At 41.9% G+C, this 19414-nt stretch overlaps 1 protein-coding gene across 8 annotated transcripts in view; it reads left to right on the top strand.

The window, feature by feature from the left end:
- Window positions 1-19414, top strand: part of eif4g1a (eukaryotic translation initiation factor 4 gamma, 1a) — a 127863-nt gene that overhangs the window by 82628 nt on the left and 25821 nt on the right. For all 8 annotated transcript variants that reach the window (XM_048541979.2, XM_048541980.2, XM_048541981.2 and 5 more), the window contains 9 exons: window positions 2710-2826; window positions 5358-5531; window positions 11509-11706; window positions 12216-12362; window positions 16558-16794; window positions 16911-17015; window positions 17610-17769; window positions 18269-18372; window positions 18477-18582. In XM_048541979.2, the coding sequence (XP_048397936.2) occupies window positions 2710-2826; window positions 5358-5531; window positions 11509-11706; window positions 12216-12362; window positions 16558-16794; window positions 16911-17015; window positions 17610-17769; window positions 18269-18372; window positions 18477-18582 (1348 nt within the window). The remainder of the gene's footprint in view (window positions 1-2709; window positions 2827-5357; window positions 5532-11508; window positions 11707-12215; window positions 12363-16557; window positions 16795-16910; window positions 17016-17609; window positions 17770-18268; window positions 18373-18476; window positions 18583-19414) is intronic.

Below are 19414 nucleotides of genomic sequence, written 5' to 3'. Positions count from 1 at the left end.
AAGGAATAGGGAAAGTATGTTGATGGCGTTAGATGAAGAACAGTGGGAGAGGTTTATAAAGAGCTGAAAAATGAGGGTGAACTTACCTGTTTTGCTAAATAACTTGTTTTGGTGCTGTAAACATTCCATAATTCCTCACAATGTAGAAGATGTCATTCGATCTGGTTTGCATGTGCCAAATCTGAAATTGCTGTCCAGTTGAGTATGGCACATTTGGTCCATGCTTCTTTCTCCCGGTACCGCCTTGGCCCACCCACCCACCACCTCCCCCCTCCCCCTTGCCCCGCCTACTCTCCTCCCCTTGCCCCGCCTACTCTCCTCCCCTTGCCCCGCCTACTCTCCTCCCCTTGCCCCGCCTACTCTCCTCCCCTTGCCCTGCCTACTCTCCTCCCCTTGCCCCGCCTACTCTCCTCCCCTTGCCCCGCCTACTCTCCTCCCCTTGCCCCGCCTACTCTCCTCCCCTTGCCCCGCCTACTCTCCTCCCCTTGCCCCGCCTACTCTCCTCCCCTTGCCCCGCCTACTCTCCTCCCCTTGCCCCGCCTACTCTCCTCCCCTTGCCCCGCCTACTCTCCTCCCCTTGCCCCGCCTACTCTCCTCCCCTTGCCCCGCCTACTCTCCTCCCCTTGCCCCGCCTACTCTCCTCCCCTTGCCCCGCCTACTCTCCTCCCCTTGCCCCGCCTACTCTCCTCCCCTTGCCCCGCCTACTCTCCTCCCCTTCTCCCCCCACCACCCCAAACCTTCTGTACTCCACCTCTCACTCCGTCTTGCCTCTCCCTGTTTCAACCTTATCCACATTGATCGCCTGCCTTTATCTGATGATGTCACTGCATTAGTAATCCATAGGAATTTGAATTTTGTTTTTCAAGTCCATTATTAAATTCAACAAGTTGATATTGGCAAAGGTGTCTGTGTAAATGCTGCATTGATTCATTAATATTCTAGTGAAGAAGATTTGCAACTTTTACCAATCTTGCAATGAATGTGAAATAAAACCTGAGTGCTGGAAATATGGAACAAATTTGGCATTATTTGTGGAGAGAGAAAATGTTAACATTTTGAGCCAAGCCTGATTTCTTCAGAGACTTGCAACATTAACCCTGTATCTGCCTCCATATATGCTGCCAGATCTGCTAAATTTCTAAAGCACTTTTTAATTTCACTTAAGGTGAGGGCCCATGGTGTTCGAGGTGAGCTACTGGCATGGATTGAGGATTGGCTGTCTGACAGAAGGCAGAGTGTTGGGATAAAAGGCTCTTTTTCAGAATGGCAACTGGTGCCGAGTGGTGTCCCGCAGGGTTCACTGTTGGGGCCGCAGCTATTCACTATATATATTAATGATCTGGATGAAGGGACTGGGGGCATTCTGGCGAAGTTTGCTGATGACACACAGTTAGGTGAACAGGTAGGTAGTACTGAGGAGGTGGGGAGGCTGCAGAAAGATTGACAGTTTAGGAGAGTGGTCCAGGAAGTGGCTGATGAAATCCAACGTGTGCAAATGTCAGGTCTTGCGCTTTGTGGGGGGGAAAAAAGAATACAGGCATGGACTATTTTCTAAACGGTGAGAAAATTCAAAGCTGAAGTACAAAGGGATCTGGGAGTGCTAGTCCAGGATTCTCTCAAGGTTAACTTGCAGGTAGAGTCCGTGATTAAGAAAGCAAATGTAATGTTGGTTGGAATATGAAAGCAGCGATGTGCTTCTGAGACTTTATAAAGGTCTAGTTAGGCCCCATTTAGAATACTGTGTCCAGTTTTGGGCCCCACACTTCAGGGAGGACATGCTGACACTGGAGCGTGTCCAGTGGAGATTCTCACGGATGATCCCTGGAATGGTAGGCCTAACGTACGATGAACGGCTGAGGATCCTGGGATTGTATTCAGTAGAGTTTCTATTAGATCTCCCCTCAACCTTCTAAACTTACAAGATACTGCATGGCTTAGAAAGGGTGGACGCTGGGAAGTTGTTTCCGTTAGGCGGGGAGTCTAGGACCCGTGGGCACAGCCTTAGAATTAGAGGGGGTCAATTTAGAATGGAAATGAGGAAACATTTCTTCAGCCAGAGTGTGGTGGGCCTGTGGAATTATTTGCCATGGAGCGCAGTGGAGGCCGGTACGTTAAATGTCTTCAAGGCAGAGATTGATAAATTCTTGATCTCGCAAAGAACGAAGGGCTACAGGGTAAGTGGAGTTGAAATGCCCATCAGCCATGATTAAATGGTGGAGTGGATACAATGAGCTGAATGGCCTTGCTTCCACTCCTATGTCTTATGGTCTATTTTTGGCATTTTGCAATATTTTGTCTTTATTTTGTATGTATTTAACTCCAGAATAGCAACGTTGAGCTTGAATCTTTACTGACTTGTGAAATGCCTTAGTGAGGCAGTGTTATTTTAAGCTGCTGTGCAGAGCTGTTTCTTCATCGCCTTCTGAGTGGTTTAGGGAAAAGGCAACAAATACTGGCCTTTCCAGTGATGTTCATGTCCCTAGAACAAATTTTTAAAAAGCCTTTGATGCATCAACAGATACATAGCAAAAGCTAGAAAGGAGAATGTTGCTAGCAATGCAGGCTGAGAAGTGCAAGATTTAGAATATAAATATCACAGCTTAAACTTACATGGGTGCACCAAAATGATGTGCTCAGTTTAATATTTGGGAATAGTCAATTTTGCATTCTCTGGTGCTTTTGATTTTAAATTTTGTTTCCCTTTTGCAGGCAAACAAGACTCCACTTCGTCCCCTTGACCCAAGCAGATTGACTGGAATGAACTGTGGCCCAGACTTCACACCACCTTTTGCTAATCTAGGAAGGCAGCCGATCGGAAGAGGCCTAGTAAGTTGAATTTTGGTAATTTATAGTCAAGTAACAAAGGTGGCATGTTCTAAGGTGCATAATTTAAGCAGTCATCAAGTTGACATGTCAACTAACACTTAATTTTTCCAAGTGCCAGTGATAAAAATATTTGACGAGACATCTATCTGTGTATTAATGGTGAAACAGAATTTGAGGCTGTTGGTGCTCTAATTATGTAATAATTTAACCAAAAACAGAATGGATTTTTGCTGTTTTCTTGTGTACCAAATTCATTCACTTATTAGAAGTTCAGTGGGACGTTTACGTGAGTTTGGCAGTTCTTTTTGATTCGAAGTGAAAGATGCTGTATCTGCTAGTGTCACAGGTGACACAGTAAATATATCTTTTCTTCCCTGTCCAAAAGCAATATATACTGCTTGATGTCCAAAGTAGAACCTTAGTGGAAATTATGAAAATACTGAGTTCTGCTGTTTGAATTGTCAATATGGATTGAAGAATTCAACCAATGTTATATCATAGGAGTGATAATGGGAGATGCTGGAGAATCCAAGATAATAAAATGAGAGGCTGGATGAACACAGCAGGCCCAGCAGCATCTCGGGAGCACAAAAGCTGACGTTTCGGGCCTAGCCCCTTCATGAAGGGTCTAGGCCCGAAACGTCAGCTTTTGTGCTCCTGAGATGCTGCTTGGCCTGCTGTGTTCATCCAGCCTGTCATTTTATTACCTTATCATAGGCTATTTACTGGTAATCCAACACACTTTTTCTGCAAGAGAAGCTAACCTAGATCCAGTCTTCTTTTTTTCCTGTAATCCCTCTGTACTTTTTTGCTTCTGATAATCCAGTTTTTCACATTGAAAACCACAGTTGAATCTGCCTCTGTCACACATTTTTGGTGTATTTGCCATTTGAAAAGGTTTTTGCTCTGATTAACTTGTTCCTTTGCTGTTCACCTCAAACTGTTGTCCTGTGCTGTCAACTCTCTTCCACCAGTGTGAGTGGTTTATCCTTGCTATTTACATTTTACCCATGAGATTTTTGAATACTACCCCTCAAATCTCCATTCAACTTTCTTTTTTCGATAAAACCTATCCCAGCTTCTCCAGTCTAGCCATATAAATGCTTGGGACTTGATGTTCTAAATGCATCTTATGGTTTACAAGCTGAAAGATATAGTCAAATTTTGAATTTCCATGTCTAATGTGTATTAGCATCTTTTCTGACCCCCAGTAACTGACAAGGAGTACAAATCTGCTTTCCTCTTCTCTGCTTCAGTTTTCTGTTCTCCATTGTTCGTAGTCACAACATATTGAAGTAGCCATCTTTAGGCCTCAGTGTCTGTTTGATCTTTCAGCCTTTAATAGTATGTGAATTGATCTCTCAATTCTGCCATTCCTCTTGACCCTTTATTTTTAACTTGTCCTCACTTCTCACCTACCTTATTACAAATTGGAAGGCTATCTGATTGGGAATTCCATTTCAAAAATTAAAAGCAAACTTGCTGTTGTTAATTAAAGATAATAAAGTGTGAAGCTGGATGAACACAGCAGGCCAAGCAGCATCTCAGGAGCACAAAAGCTGACGTTTCGGGCCTAGACCCTCCTTCAGAGAGGGGTATGGGGTGAAGGTTCTGGAATAAATAGGGAGAGAGGGGGAGGCGGACTGAAGATGGAGAGAAAAGATGATAGGTGGAGAGGAGAGTATAGGTGGGGAGGTAGGGAGGGGATAGGTCAGTCCAGGAAAGACGGACAGGTCAAGGAGGCAGGATGAGGTTAGTAGGTAGGAAATGGAGGTGCGGCTTGGGGTGGGAGGAAGGGATGGGTGAGAGGAAGAACAGGTTAGGGAGGCAGAGACAGGCTGGGCTCTGCCTCCCTAACCTGTTCTTCCTCTCACCCATCCCTTCCTCCCCCACTCCAAGCCGCACCTCCTTTTCCTACCTGCTAACCTCATCCCGCCTCCTTGACCTGTCCGTCCTCCCTGGACTGACTTATCCTCTCCCTACCTCTCCACCTATCTTCTTTTCTCTCCATCTTGGTCCGCCTCCCCCTCTCTCCCTATTTATTTCAGTTCCCTCTCCCCATCCCCCTCTCTGATGAAGGGTCTAGGCCCGAAACGTCAGCTTTTGTGCTCCTGAGATGCTGCTTGGCCTGCTGTGTTCATCCAGCTTCACACTATTATCTTTGGATTCTCCAGCATCTGCAGTTCCCATTATCTTTGCTGTTATTAATTGTTGTTTGTGGCTGTCTTCCTCAATTTGACTGAATATTGAACCAGTGCTTGGAGGCAAGGTGAGATTAAACTTTTCATTAGCCACAGCTTTATGGAAGCTGTAAGTACAGTCAACTCACCTTGGTGAGCATTTTTCCTGGTTTTAAATGGTTGACTTAAAAAGAGACATTGTCTCTGTCTCTGTTACCGTTTTGGTTTAGGATTTTACTTCAAATTTAGCTGTGTCCATTTATTGCCTGAAGCAGTTTGAATTTTGCACATAGTAAATGTAAAAATCTTTTCCTGAAAGACTAACTGTATGCACGTTCAAATATTTTCAAGCCTTCAGGTATGGGTGCGAGAAGATCTCAGCAAGGCCCAAGAAAAGAGCCACGCAAAATTATTGCAACCGTCTCTCTAAATGATGACATACAACTTAAGAAAGCAGAACATGCCTGGAAACCTTCTGTAAAGAAACCAACTGAGGAGGATGACCCTGATATGATAAAAACTCAGGTAACCATTTGACACAGTTTTGGACCATTTGATGATAATGCTGCAGAAGTTTGAGCAGTTACGTTTGTGTTCCTGTCTTACTGTAAATTACATTCATAAGTGTCACTGAGATGATGGTGAAAACACTAATCAGGTAAATATTGGTGTTTGTAAGCCCAAGTCCACAATCCCTTGCCTGATTTCTGCAACAGATAAATACCTTTTGTAGATCGTTTTAATTTTGTACGTTTGTACCTTTGTCAAGGCAAAGATAGGAGTAGTAATGTTTTATTTAAAAAAAACCACTTGAAATTCAAGCCTTGGTCAAACTTCAGAATTACGGTGTTTTGTTTTTGCTTTATTTGTTTCACAAATGGCTCACTGGAAAGCATGACTTATTGGTATTTAGTGTTGCACAAAGGGAAGTTTGTACTAATTAAGCTGATTGAGTCTTGGTTATAATGTAAACTAGCAAATCTGTCATCAAATTTCAATGCTTTTCAAAAAAGTAGGTAGAACTTCTATGGTAGAGTAAGTGTATGGAATATGTGCATATAGTGGCATTCAGTATGTCTCCAGTTAAACAAAGAACATGACCGTGTTGGATCTGAAAAATTAAGTAGGACAAGTTGTGATTATCTAGCTAATGGGGAAGCCCCATAATTCAGTATAAAGAAATTATGTAACTAAATCGCAGGGAAGGAAGACTGACCAAACGTCTGGAGCAACATCTGATAATAAACAGGATCATTGGAGCAGAAGAGAGGGGGACCATCACTGACATCTGAAATAGTAGAAGAGAGGAGGACCCAGAGGCAATCACAAGGACCTAAAAGAAAGAGAGGGATGGTCCTTGTGCTTCTGGAACAGAGTGGCAGCTTTACAAAGCATGGAAAAGAGAAGGAATAGCTTCATAAAGGGAAGAATACCTGCATCAAAAGGGTAGCCTTGACACATACAGACACCTAAGAACCATGTTAGCCTGTTTCTACTATTGACATCACAGGAAATCACGTAGCTGTTTGGGTATTCTGGTTCTGTTTTGTTTGACTAGTGGTGTAAATTGAGATGGGAGTGCGGACTGTAGGGAAGGAAAGCAAACTGGCTGCTGCACTGCGTTCCAGAGCATCATTAATTGGTTAGAGAAACACAAAATGTAAGAATAGCAGGGATGAAAGGGGAATAGATGCTGTTTTATATGTCCGAGCTGGAGCGCTGAAGGCTGTTACCTGTCTGGTGCTAAGGTTGAGACATTTCTGCGTTGGAAAGTAAATTGGAGTGGGAAGGGAAGAGTCCAGTTGTGGTATATGTAGGAATCCACAATATAGGTTGTACTAGAAAGAGATCTGAGGCATTATGAGCAGCTCAGGCTATATTAAACAATAGAACCATAAAGTAGTAATCTCTGGATTACTACCGAGCCAATTGAAAATTGACATAAGGTAAGTAAGAGTAGTGAAATAGATGCCCGAGTCGAAGATTGTGGGACAAATGGGTTCTGATTCATGGGATACTTGCATTACTGAGGGAAGTGATGTCCTCATGGGGCAGACCTCACTTGAACAATGCTGGGGCTAGTGTTCTGATGACTCATGTATCTAGGGTTGTAGATGGAGCTTTAAACAAACTAGTATGAGTGGAAGGTTCAGTTGAAGGGGAATAATTTTTAAAAAGGAAAATGAAGTGAGCGAGCAGAGGTGCAGAGTAGTGAAGAGGTGAGCAATAATCTAAGTATGATAGGGGTGGAAAAGATGCTCAAGAGTGCAGCAGAAATCATAGTAATTAAGTAACAGTAGTGAAATAAATTGAGGCCTAAGGTGGTTTTTACAAATGCTGCTTGGATTCAAATAGTGGGTGAGTTGGTGACAGTTAAGAATAAATGACTGACTTGATAGCTGTTAACGGAGATACGGATACAGCATGCCCAGGGTTTGAAACTCTGTATTCAAGGGCTTTAGAGCTGGAAGAGCTAGCCAAAAAGGAGGACGTGAGAGAGCTTAGTGAACAAAGGAAGATGGTTGTGCTGTCTTCAGAAATGGCATAGATGTAACTGATTATAATGTGGGTCCAGTTTGGGGAGAATTAGGAATAGCAACCTAGTCATGGCTGCTGTTTCTATTCCCTCACAGAGGTGCCTCGCTGTACAGCAAAGTATAAACCAGGAAACAATGGAGGTTTGTAAGAAGGGCCCTAAAATTATCATGGGTGATTTTAATCTGCCTGTTGACTTGACACGGATGGGCAAGGGTAACAGGGAAAATGAATGTGTAGAATGCTTCAGGGATTGTTCGTTAGTGCAGTACATTGCACCACTACACAGGAACAAGCTGTTTTAGGTTTAATAATGTGTAATAATAGTGGGGTTAATAGTTAAGGATTCTCCAGAAGGTAGTGATCTGAACATCGAATTTCAAATTCTGTTTGAGGAAGAGATGGTCTCAAATTAGTGTCCTCAAAGTAAAAAAACAGCTTAACTCTTTCTTCACACCTCTGTAATTTAATTAAAGCTAGTTGGCAAAATAGATTAAGGGGAAAGTCAGTGAATGAGTGAGTAGTGGCTGAAATTCAAGAGGCGATTTCGTTATGTTAAAAAAAATTCTGGTCAAAAAGTTGGATGAGAAGAAGAAAACATCTGTGGTTCAGAGATATGGTCAGGTAGAGCACTCAGTCAAACTAAGGTACACAAAGCAGTGAAAGCTAGAAGTAGACCAGAGGATTGGAATTTTCTTTAGGAACCAGCAGAGGGTGACTGAAAAGCGAAAAGAGGCAGGAAAGTGAAATTGGTCAGAAATGCTGAAACTAACGACAGGAGCCCGTATGTGTATGTAAAGACTGTAGCTCAACCGAGTTTGGGGAATTAATAAACTGGAATAAGGAAATAGTCAGCCATTTAAGCAAATATTTTTTATTGCTCTTCATGGTGGATGCACTATAAAATTTGAAAATAACAAGTAAACCAGGTCGAACGGCCTCTATCATGAGGGTCAAAGTATTTGACAGACTAAAGGTAGACAGGTTGCCAGGACCTGAAGTCCTGCATCCAAGGGTTTTAAAGGGATTGGCTATAGTAGCATTTGTTGAAACATTCCAGACTTCACTGGGTTTTGGGAGTGTTCCAGCGGATTGGATAATCCACTAGTGTGATGTTCCTGTTTAAGATAGGAAGGAGTTGGGAAGCAGGAAGCTTATACATAGTTAGCCTCATAGAAACCTGTAAAATCCTAACAGGATGAGACTGGATAAACTCTGAAGAGATATACCTGATGACCAGGGACCCGAGAACGAGGGGTCACAGACTGAGACTATGGGTAGGCCATTTATGACAAAAGAGACATTTCTTCCCAGAGAGTGGTGAATAAGTGGAATTCTGTGCCACAAGGTGGTTGAGGCCAAAATATTGAATATTTTCAAGGGGAAGATAGATATTGTTCTTAGGGTTAAAGGAGTGGGGCAAAAGCAGGAGCAGGGGACTGACTTGATCGATCAGCCATCATCACGAAGGTGGAGCAAGCTCAAATGGCCTACTGTTCTGATTTCCTTTGTTTTTGTATAATCTGCAAGTGTTTGAGGTGGCCTGACAAACAGGTGTTTCCACTTGTGGAAGAGTCTCGACCAGTGGGGATACGTGGTTACAGGATAGGAGGGCACATTTAACACTGAGGCAGAGGGATCTCTTCTGCAAGAGGGTTATGAATGTCTGGAATTCCTTACTGCGGAGTTTCGGAGACTGGATCAGTGAAAGTGTTTAAAGAGGAAGTAGATTTTAGAAATATCAGAGTTGAGCTATGCTGTGGTGCCGCAAAAGAGGAAATAAAGCCTGGGGTAATCGACTATGATCTTGTTGAATAGCAGGGAAGGCTTCTATTTCTTAAGCCCCTATTAGATCATATAAAATAGAGATGACTGTACAAGCCAACTGAATTTTGCACATTTGATAATGCATATGAATTACGCTTTCTTGTTTTGAAGTATTTCAGTGATTTATTTGCAAGCTTATTAGTAGTAGTTTCTTCTAATTGGGCAAATAAGTGTAACCATATATGTGCTGTTTCCTGGAAATTAACTCCTGTTTCACACAGATCTTATATGGTACACATTGCCTGCATGTGAATGGTATTACATTAATGGGTGCAATGTCAAAAACTTCAGACAAACAAATCTCACTTGCTGACAGTTACATTGCTTTATGCTTAATATGTTCACGAGCAATGGTTTTCTGCTTATATTGTAACAATGTTATAGAAGTTTAATGAGCTTCACTTTTTTAGACCAATTATCCACTTGTTATAAATTGGATTTGTGGAAGAGGTTCAAACGTACAATCCAAAGCACTATACGTAGTGTTTGGCTGCTGGCTATTCACACGCCACTTATCTTGGATCTAGCCATTGCATGGCTGATCTGATTGCAGCCAGACATTGCTTAAGTAGATGGGTCATTGTCATGCTGGTGCCTCTTTGTGAATCGTGTGAAGTAATATATTCTTTTAAATATCAACCTTAGGTAACAGAATGATGGAATCCCTTAAATTGTATTGTGACTTTCAAACACTAATGGAAATTGTGTAACAAATGCAGTTTGAATTTGTATGTTTTTCATCAGGAATCTCATTTTGAAAGTGATAGGCATGTAAATCCAAACCATATCTCTTGTTACTAAGCCTCAAACAAATTTTGCATGTGCCCTGGAATATAGATTGAAAGGGGAACTATTTAGCCAGACTTTATGCAAAGTATCTTTTTTGTTTAGAGGAATTGTATTGTCATTGTTTTTGATCGTGTGCTAGTTTTTTATTCTTTTTTGGGCTGATGGTTTCATTGTTTCTGTTTATCTGCATATAATTGATTTTTGGATATGTCTGCTTCTGAGAAACTACTTAATGTTCAGCTCAGTTATCCCTGGTCCGTAGCACGATTCTTTGTTTAGCCTCAATTGTAGTTAATGGAGTTGTATCAAAATGTCCCATGCACATTACTTACATGAGTTTTTAATGGTGTGCGACTGGGATATGAACCATACAATATAATGGAGAATAAGTATTTCTGAAAGATTTGGGATAACTCGCTCCTTTTCATTATTGACAGTTTGGGAATATTGTAAATTTGTTGAATTGGACGTGTGTTGAAAATAAATCACTTGGAGATAGCAAGATCTGCAGGTGCTATAGTCAGACTCAACGTGTGCAGCTGGAGGAACACAGCAGGTCAGGTGGTATCAGAGGAACGGGAGAATTGATGTTTCGGGCTTAGACCCTTCATCAGGACATCCTTGAAGGTTCTGGGCCCAGAATGTCAACAGTCTACCATGGTCCTTCAGCTCCAAACTATATTGACTGTGTTGAAAATAAATGCGGTTTGAGTCAGTATATTTTTGATTCTCATCAGCAATTCTTTGTTATTAAAAGAGACGTGAACTTTATTTGGCTTCACTCTGTACTGCAACTATAAGGTTAAATACTTTTTATTATTACATAATAATTTGTCCATCATTGAGACTCATCATTTTGACTAACCTTGTCAGTTGAAAAAAAAATTGAATTTCTTGCACTATTTGCTTGAAGGAAATTGTGAATTGTACTTTGTGTGTACAGAGATTCCCAGCAATTGCCTTTTTCTCCCCTACCTCACTCCTATTCCTCAAGAGAAATATATGGCTCTTGCTCATTAGGAAATTGCAGGATGAAAATTGAGCTGCTATCCTACTATTCTAAAGTCTGTTTTAACTACACCTTGCTGGAGGAAGCAATAAATGTACAACTGCAAAGATGGTTATGGTGGTATACTCTGTCTTCACCCTCCAATCAGTGCCAACCTTTCGTGATCACGCAGTGTGAAAAATTGGTGCAAAGTTGCACAATTTTCATTGTTATAATTTCTGCATTAGTGCTGTAAATGTTTTTGCAAATGATCGGTTGAAACAGAGTCCTATTTCTGTTACTGTGTGTGTATTTATACACGGGCTTAAAAATTGTATTCACTGCACTCTGCTTCTTGCTTAGGAGCTGTTCCGAAAGGTTCGCAGTATTTTGAACAAATTGACCCCTCAGATGTTCCAGCAGTTGATGAAACAAGTGGCAGATTTGACGATTGACAATGAAGAGCGGTTAAAGGGAGTAATTGATCTGGTCTTTGAAAAAGCTATTTCTGAACCAAACTTCTCTGTTGCCTATGCCAACATGTGCCGCTGTCTTACAACAGTAAGTGCCTTGACCTCCTGTTTCTGCTTTGGAAGTATGCTAACAGTAATTGTGACTTTTAAGAACACAATCAACATCTAGCTGAAATATAGACAATAAATGAAAAATACAATGCAGCTCATCTGGGTTTTCTTTTAGATGTAAAGTGTATCTCCCATCTGAAGTTTTCCAATGTTTGATAAATTATTAATAAGTATAATTTTTTTAAAAATTGGCTAGAAAGTTATAAAGCTGCCTGATAAGCATGTTGAATTGAAGAATATAGCTTTGGTATTCAATTCTAGTTTGTTAATAGATATATCTATCTGTACCTCCAATTGCCCAAATAAACCAGAGAGGTTTATACTCTTATACACCATTTACCTTTCAATCTGTGCCTATTGTATAGGATGTGTAACTTTACAATGTGAGAAGCAATCTAAGTTGTATTTGCAATTAAAAACCATGCATGCGTGATCATATGCGCTGTGTACTTTAAGATTAAATTATTGCTCCTGTATTTTTAATAGCTCAAAGTTCCAATACCAGATAAACCTGGAGCAACAGTAAATTTTCGGAAGTTGCTGTTAAACAGATGTCAAAAGGAATTTGAAAAAGACAAAGATGATGATGCAGTAATAGACAAAAAACAGAAAGAAATTGATACTGCTGTTACGGTAATTAATTTAGTGTATTTTTGGTAGAATTGAGTGAGATTGAGATGCTTTCATGTATAAATACTGGTGTGATGTGCTTTGTCTTGCTTTTTTTTCTATTTCTGCTACATTTTAAATTATCTGTATAGTAACGTTGAGGAAACTGAAGTAATTTAAATGGCAGGCCAAGCACTGGTGACCACGAGACCATTGTCGTAAAAATCCATTTGGTTCTCATGTCTTAGTGAAGGAGATCTACTGTTGTAATCTGGTCTGCGCTGTGTGTAACTTCACATGCACAGCCATCTGGTAAAAGCTGTCTAAAATAGTTTACTAAGTCACTCAGTTGTATCACAATACTACAGAAAATTCAAATTGCATGAAACTGGTAGAATGGAGCTACCGGAGGTGGTGGTGCAGTGGTCTTCACATCAAAAGGAGTTGTCTGGGAAGCCCTTGAGTCCATTCTCCTGGTTGAATCGCAAAAGAAGTGTGAAGGGTGGCAAGGCCATAGAACATACTCTGACTGAAGGACTTCAGTGCCCATCACCAAATGGCTTAGTAACTATGACTGAGCTGCTTGAATCCTAAAGGATCTAGCTACTAGATTGGATGTGGCAGGTTTTGAAGGAACTAATGGGGTATAAAATACTTGATCTTATCCTCCCCAGTCTCCCTGGTGCAGATGTAATGACAGTGCTGATGGACATGATCGTTGAACAGCGGTTGTAGTGGCAAGCCGTAAGAGAAACTGTTGAATATGTACTGCTCCAGACAGTAATGCCCACCTCCCATGATCAGTTTTGTTTTTTTTTTCCACCTCAAAAAGGCGCGGAAGACTTGTGCTCCAAAATTGTCCCTGCCTAGCTGTTCTAATGTGACTAGAGTACTGCATCTACTGGCTAATGTGGAAGTTTGCCTAGGTGTGTCCTGTCCAAAAAGTATAGGACAAATCCAACCTGAGCCTACTACTCCCTAATCTCCCTTAACCAGACTCTATCTTCTTCAGACCCTATTTTCTTTCTTTTTCTTTTTGTTGTTTGAATTTGCATGAAATAAGAAATAATTATCTTGTTCTACAAATCTTTGGAAACACGCGGTGCCTTGACCCACAAGACGATGCGATCCCCTTTCTTCCTCTGCCTCATCATTAAGGCATTTGGATTTGAAGCATAGTGCAGCTTAATGGATAGATTGTGGCTATTTTGAATGATCACGAATTTGAAAACCAGTCATTAATGCCAATGCTTTTATATATCCGGGAGATCAGTTTTGTGGCATTCTATTTGGGAAGTGGAAAAAAAAATGTATATGGTACAAGTGTTTTTCTTCCATTCCCTAAGAATTTGAATAGACTCTGTTCAGTACATGCTGATACATCCTACTATCATGCAAAAGCACTATTACTATGTCTTGTGTAACTTAGAAGGAATTGCAGATGCTGGAGAATCTGAGATAACAAGATGTAGAGCTGGATGAACACAGCAGGCTGAGCAGCATCAGAGGAGCAGGAAAGCTGACGTTTCAGGCTTAAACTCTCAGAAATGGGGGAGGTGGATAGAAGATGGATAGAGGAGAAGTAGGTGGAGAGGAGACAGACAGGTTAAAGAGGTAGGGATGGAGACAGTCAAGGTGAGTGTAGGTGGGGAGTTAGGGAGGACGGATAGGTCAAGGGGTGGGATGAGGCTACTAGGTAGGAGATGGTGTGGGCCTTGAGGTGGGAGGAAGGACAGGTTAGGGAGGTGGGGACAAGCTGGGCTGGTTTTGGGATGTGGTAAGGGGAGGGGAGATTTTGAAGCTTATAAGTCCACATAGGAACCCTGCAGCCCAATGGTATCAAAGCGGAATATGGGGTGCTGTTTCCGCAACCTTTGGGTGGCATCATTGTGGCACTGCAGGAGGCCCAGGGTGGACATGTCGTCTGAGGAGTGGGAGGGGGAATTGAAATGGTTCACTTCTGGAAGGTGCAGTTATTTAGTGCAAACTGAGCATAGGTGTTCTGCAAAGTGGTCCCCAAGCCTCTGCTTGGTTTCCCCAATGTAGAGGAGGCTACAAAGGGAACAGCAGATGCAGTACACCATGTAATCTGACCTCACCACCAAAGGCATTCTCCTCCTCCCCCCCCCCACCCACCCTTATCTGCTTTCCAGAGGGACCGCTCTCTCCAGGACTCTTGTCTGCTCCGCACTCCACTCCAGCCCCACCACACCCAGCTCTTTTCCCTGCACCCGCAGAATGTGCTACACCTGCCCCTACATCTCCTCGCTCACCCCCGTCCCAGGTCCCAAGATGACTTTCCACATCAAGGAGATGTTCACCTGCACATCTGCTAATGTGATATACTATATCCGCTGTTCCCATTGTGGCCTCCTCCTACGTCGGGGAAACCAAGCAGAGGCTTGGAGACCGCTTTTGCAGAGCACCTACGCTCGGTTCACACTAAACAACTGCACCTCCCAGTCGCACACCATTTCAACTCTCCCTCCCATTCTTCAGATGACATGTCTGTCCTGGACCTCCTGCAGTGCCACAGTGATGCCACCCGAAGGTTGCAGGAACAGCAACTCATATTTCGCATGATCAGAGTGAGGCCAAATGTAAACTGGAGGCACAACGCCTCAAATTTTGCCTTGGGCACTTACAGCGCAATGGCCTGACAGGCCACCCTGATCATGTACCACCCCACCAAATCCCAAATCCCAGATCCATTGCATTGTCCTCCAACATTTCTGCCACCTACAATCAGATCCCACAACCAAAATGATATTTCCCTCCCCACCCCTACCAGCTCTCTGTAGGGACCATTGATTCTGTGGTTCCCTTGGCAACTCTACACTTGCCCACCGGTTCCTCCACCACATACCTTTCCCTGCAACTGCAGGAGCTGCTACACCTACCCCCACACCTCCCCTCTCACCTCCATCAGAAGCCCCAAACAATCTTTCCAGATCCTGCAGAGATTCACCTGCACTTCATCCAACCTTATGCATTGCATCTGCTGCCCCTGATATGATCTCCTCTATATCTGGGAAACCAAACACAGAATTGGGGATCGGTTCATGAAGCATCAGTGCTCTGCACGCAACAATCAACCTAACCTTCAGGTTGCCATTCATCTTAATTCCCCCACCAACTCCCCTGACAACATGTCCACCCTTGGCCTCCTCCACTGTCAGAGTGAGGTCAAATGTAAACTGGAGGAACAACATCTGATATTTCACCCTGGAAGCTTACAGCACAATGGCCTTAACATTGACTTCACCAGCTTCAAAATTGCTTCACCTCCTATCCTATGTCTGGTCCCCGTCCCTCCTGTCTGTCTTCACACTCTCATATCTAGTTGACCTTTCCCATGGACTGATCGCAATAACCCCTGACCATATTCCACCTATGGTCATTTCTCCTACCCTTCCTCCAGCCCAACACCTTTCTCTATATTCTTCAGGGCTTCTCTCTCTTCTCCTCTGTCTCTTCCCCCTCCCCACCCCTCAGTCTTGACAAAGGGCCTCAGCCCAAAACTTGGACTTGCCTCCTCCTCAGATGTGATCTGACCAGCTGTGCTTTTCCAGACTCTCACCTACAGACATTGGCTTGTAGCATCTGCAGTCTTTATTGTCTCCAGAGATGAGTCATTCTGGTCGCCCCGTTACAGGAAGGATGTGGAAGCATTGGAAAAGGTGCAGAGGAGATTTACCAGGATGTTGCCTGGTCTGGAGCGGAGGTCTTATGTGGAAAGGCTGAGGGACTTGGGTCTCTTCTCGTTGGAGAGAAGAAGGCTAAGCGGAGGTTTAAAAGAGACATACAAGATGATCAGAGGATTAGATAGGGTAAACAGTGAAGGCCTTTTTCCTAGGATGATGTTGGCTTGTACGAGGGGACATAGCTGCAAATTGAGGGGTGACAGATTTTAAGATAAGTTCAGAGGCAGGTCCTTTACTCAAGAGAGTGGTAAGGGTGTGGAATGCCCTGCCTGCCAATGTAGTTAACTCAGCCACATTAGGGGCATTTAAACAGTCCTTGGCTAAGCGTATGGATGACGGTGGGATAGTATCAGGGATCGGCTTAGATTAGTTCACAGGTTGGTGCGCCATCGAGGGCTGAAGGGCCTGTTCTGCACTGTATTGCTCTGTTGTAATTTGTCGTGTTACTGAATTTAATTTTTACAGAGCTATGGTTTTGATTTAAACTTGTAATAGGTGAATTCTTTTTATTCCAGTCTGAGGAGAAAGCCCGCCTGCAAGAAGAGCTAAAGGAAGCAAGAGATAAAGCTAGGCGTCGATCACTAGGCAATATCAAATTCATTGGTGAACTTTTCAAACTGAAAATGTTAACAGAACCAATTATGCACGATTGTATAGTGAAGCTGCTAAAGAACCATGATGAAGAATCACTGGAATGCCTATGTAGGTTATTAACAACAATAGGCAAAGACTTGGATTTTGAAAAAGCCAAAGTAAGTTCTTTTAAAAAAAAATTGTCCAAAGTACTCAGTACAGTAATAACTAGTTATTAATGTACTTGATTTCTCTTTTGAATAAGTAACCTTGTGTCCTTGTGTTTTACCTATAGCCTAGAATGGATCAATATTTTAATCAGATGGAAAAAATTATTAAAGAAAGGAAAACTTCATCTCGGATTCGCTTTATGGTGCAGGATGTGATTGATCTTCGACAAGTGAGTTCACTTGACTAAGATGGTAATTGACTTGTAAAGGTGTTAATATTGATTTGTTAAAAACGCCACAAACACATTCTGAATATTTTTGTGCTGTGTATTTGCATAGTTACGTTCTGATGTTTTCAGAAAAGTGCATTTTCTGTTTTTCCAATATTATTGCTGTTTCCCAAAAAAGAACTTGGTCAGAAATAACCCAGTATCAGCTCAGTACTTCCATTATTCATTACTGAATATAAACAGTTTAAAAATTGCTAGCTGCGTGTGTATCCAGCTTGTTCTGTATCAAACACCTATCGTAGCCAGAGGATAACCATGTTAATGTTTCAATAGTTCTGACAGATTGGCCTTTTCCAGTATCTAATTCTGAACTGCTGCGCAGCATAACAAAAATGATCATGAAAAAGCTGCAAAAATTTTACCATAGTGATATTCATACTTGAGAACTTGTATTTTCCATTTTTTAAATATGTTTTGGTATTAAATTATTTTCAAGGGATATCTTGGTTGATGAGAGCAATAAGTTTTTTGGGATAAAAAATCATATTGATTGCTTATTTGAAATATGACATAAACAAATATGTTAATTTCTAGAATAACTGGGTGCCACGAAGAGGTGATCAGGGACCCAAGACATTGGAACAGATTCACAGGGATGCTCAGATAGAAGAACATCAACAGCAGTTAAGAGTGCAACAGCAGCTCCTATCCAAACAGGATAAAAGGAGAGGTGCTCCAGGCACCAGTTGTGCTGGTGAGTTTAATTATAAGACCTTTTTTAAAAATCAATACTGGAGAAATTGCTCATTCTTGAAAAGTAAAAAGAATGAGATATCAAGTATTCAAAATGGTTTTCAATCCATGTCCTGGTGTGCAGGCAATTAATACAATTTAGAAAAGGTACTTTTCTCCAACTTCTAAGTTTATTCTGAGAGTGGAATCCTCACCAATTTGAGGATTGCTTTCCAGCACGCACTATTTCAAATAGACTTACGCGATTTGGACAGTTTAAATGAATAAATGATCTTACTCAGCTGATGCTCACTGAAAGTAGCAATTTGTACATTTCTTAAAACTAGATGACATTGAGCTCTTAATTCATACCTGTGCAACACAAGGGCAAATTCGTTAATGTAGCAGATGGTCTTTAACCCTCATCCGGTGGAGCTGCTGGTCTAGCTGGTCTTCAACTATGATTTTTAACATGACATTTGCTTTGAGTTTTTTAAAAGTTAAATATCTGATGTCCCTAGGTGGCCGAGGAAGTCAAGGCATTGATGAAGCTGGATGGAATACTGTGCCAATCGCAAAAAATAGTAGACCAATCGATACTAATCGGCTAAGCAAGATTACTAAGGTGCGGGGCTGTTGTCCTCTTGAAGTTTATAACTGCATGTTTTGGTATGTTAAATATAAGCAATTTCTTCTTTACCAGAATTTCTTCCCAATTTCTGTAAATAGCCAGGGGCCATGGATTACAGTAATCAAGTGCTGGCACCAGCAGGTCGACTTGGCGGCTGGGTTAAAGGAAGCAGTGGTGGATCTGGAAGCAAACCTAATGACACAGGTATTTTCTCTCTGAATACAATGTTCTGACATGACTTTCTTGGCCAGCATAGCAACAGATTCGACTGACTATTTCAGCCATGATTAGGTTAGTGATAGATTCACTGAGCATACTCCCAATATTATTGCAACTGCTGTAATGTCCTGGTAATTAAATTTGTTGACAATTGAGAATAATTTTGTTACCAATTTTAATGTTAATTTGCGAAAACAAATCCCCTGAAATAAACTGGTACGGAGGTAAAGTGGAAAACATTCTTTCCACGGAGATCATAAGAGGTGACTGTGGAGCTGTAGGAACACAGCAGGCCAGGCAGTGTGAGAGGAGCAGGAAAGTTGATGTTTCGGGTTGGGACGCTTCGTCAGGCCCGAAACATCAACTTGCCTGCTCTTCTGATGTTGTCTGGCCTGCATTGTTCCTCCAGCTCCACGCTGTGTTATCTTAGCCCCTTTTTCCATTTCTGGTTTAATTTTGATATGTTCAATTTACCTTTTAAAGGTGTTATCTCCCTACTTTGTTAGGGTGAAATTTTGAGCAGCGGTTTTCTTTGTTGACACCTGTATGCTTCATGTTATGTTTAACACTGAGCCATACAGACCAGGAATGACCATGGTTTGATATATGGTCGGTGCTAATCCAGGGTCACTTTATTGGAAATGGATGTAAGGATCGAAGCATGTGACTGAAATGCCCTACTGTTTATCACAACTTTAGAAGAGACTGAACAAATTGAGGAATTTGTCACATTAATTGTTGTCAGCCTTTTTTAAACACACTTTTTTTGATTTGCCCACTTTTTAAATTCGTAGACTTTTTTACTAGTTTTAATTTT

The sequence above is a fragment of the Stegostoma tigrinum genome, chromosome 14, assembly GCF_030684315.1.
Source record: "Stegostoma tigrinum isolate sSteTig4 chromosome 14, sSteTig4.hap1, whole genome shotgun sequence".
Classification (NCBI taxonomy): domain Eukaryota; kingdom Metazoa; phylum Chordata; class Chondrichthyes; order Orectolobiformes; family Stegostomatidae; genus Stegostoma; species Stegostoma tigrinum.
Note: the sequence above shows the minus strand (reverse complement) of the source record. Positions and strands in the feature narration are given on the sequence as shown.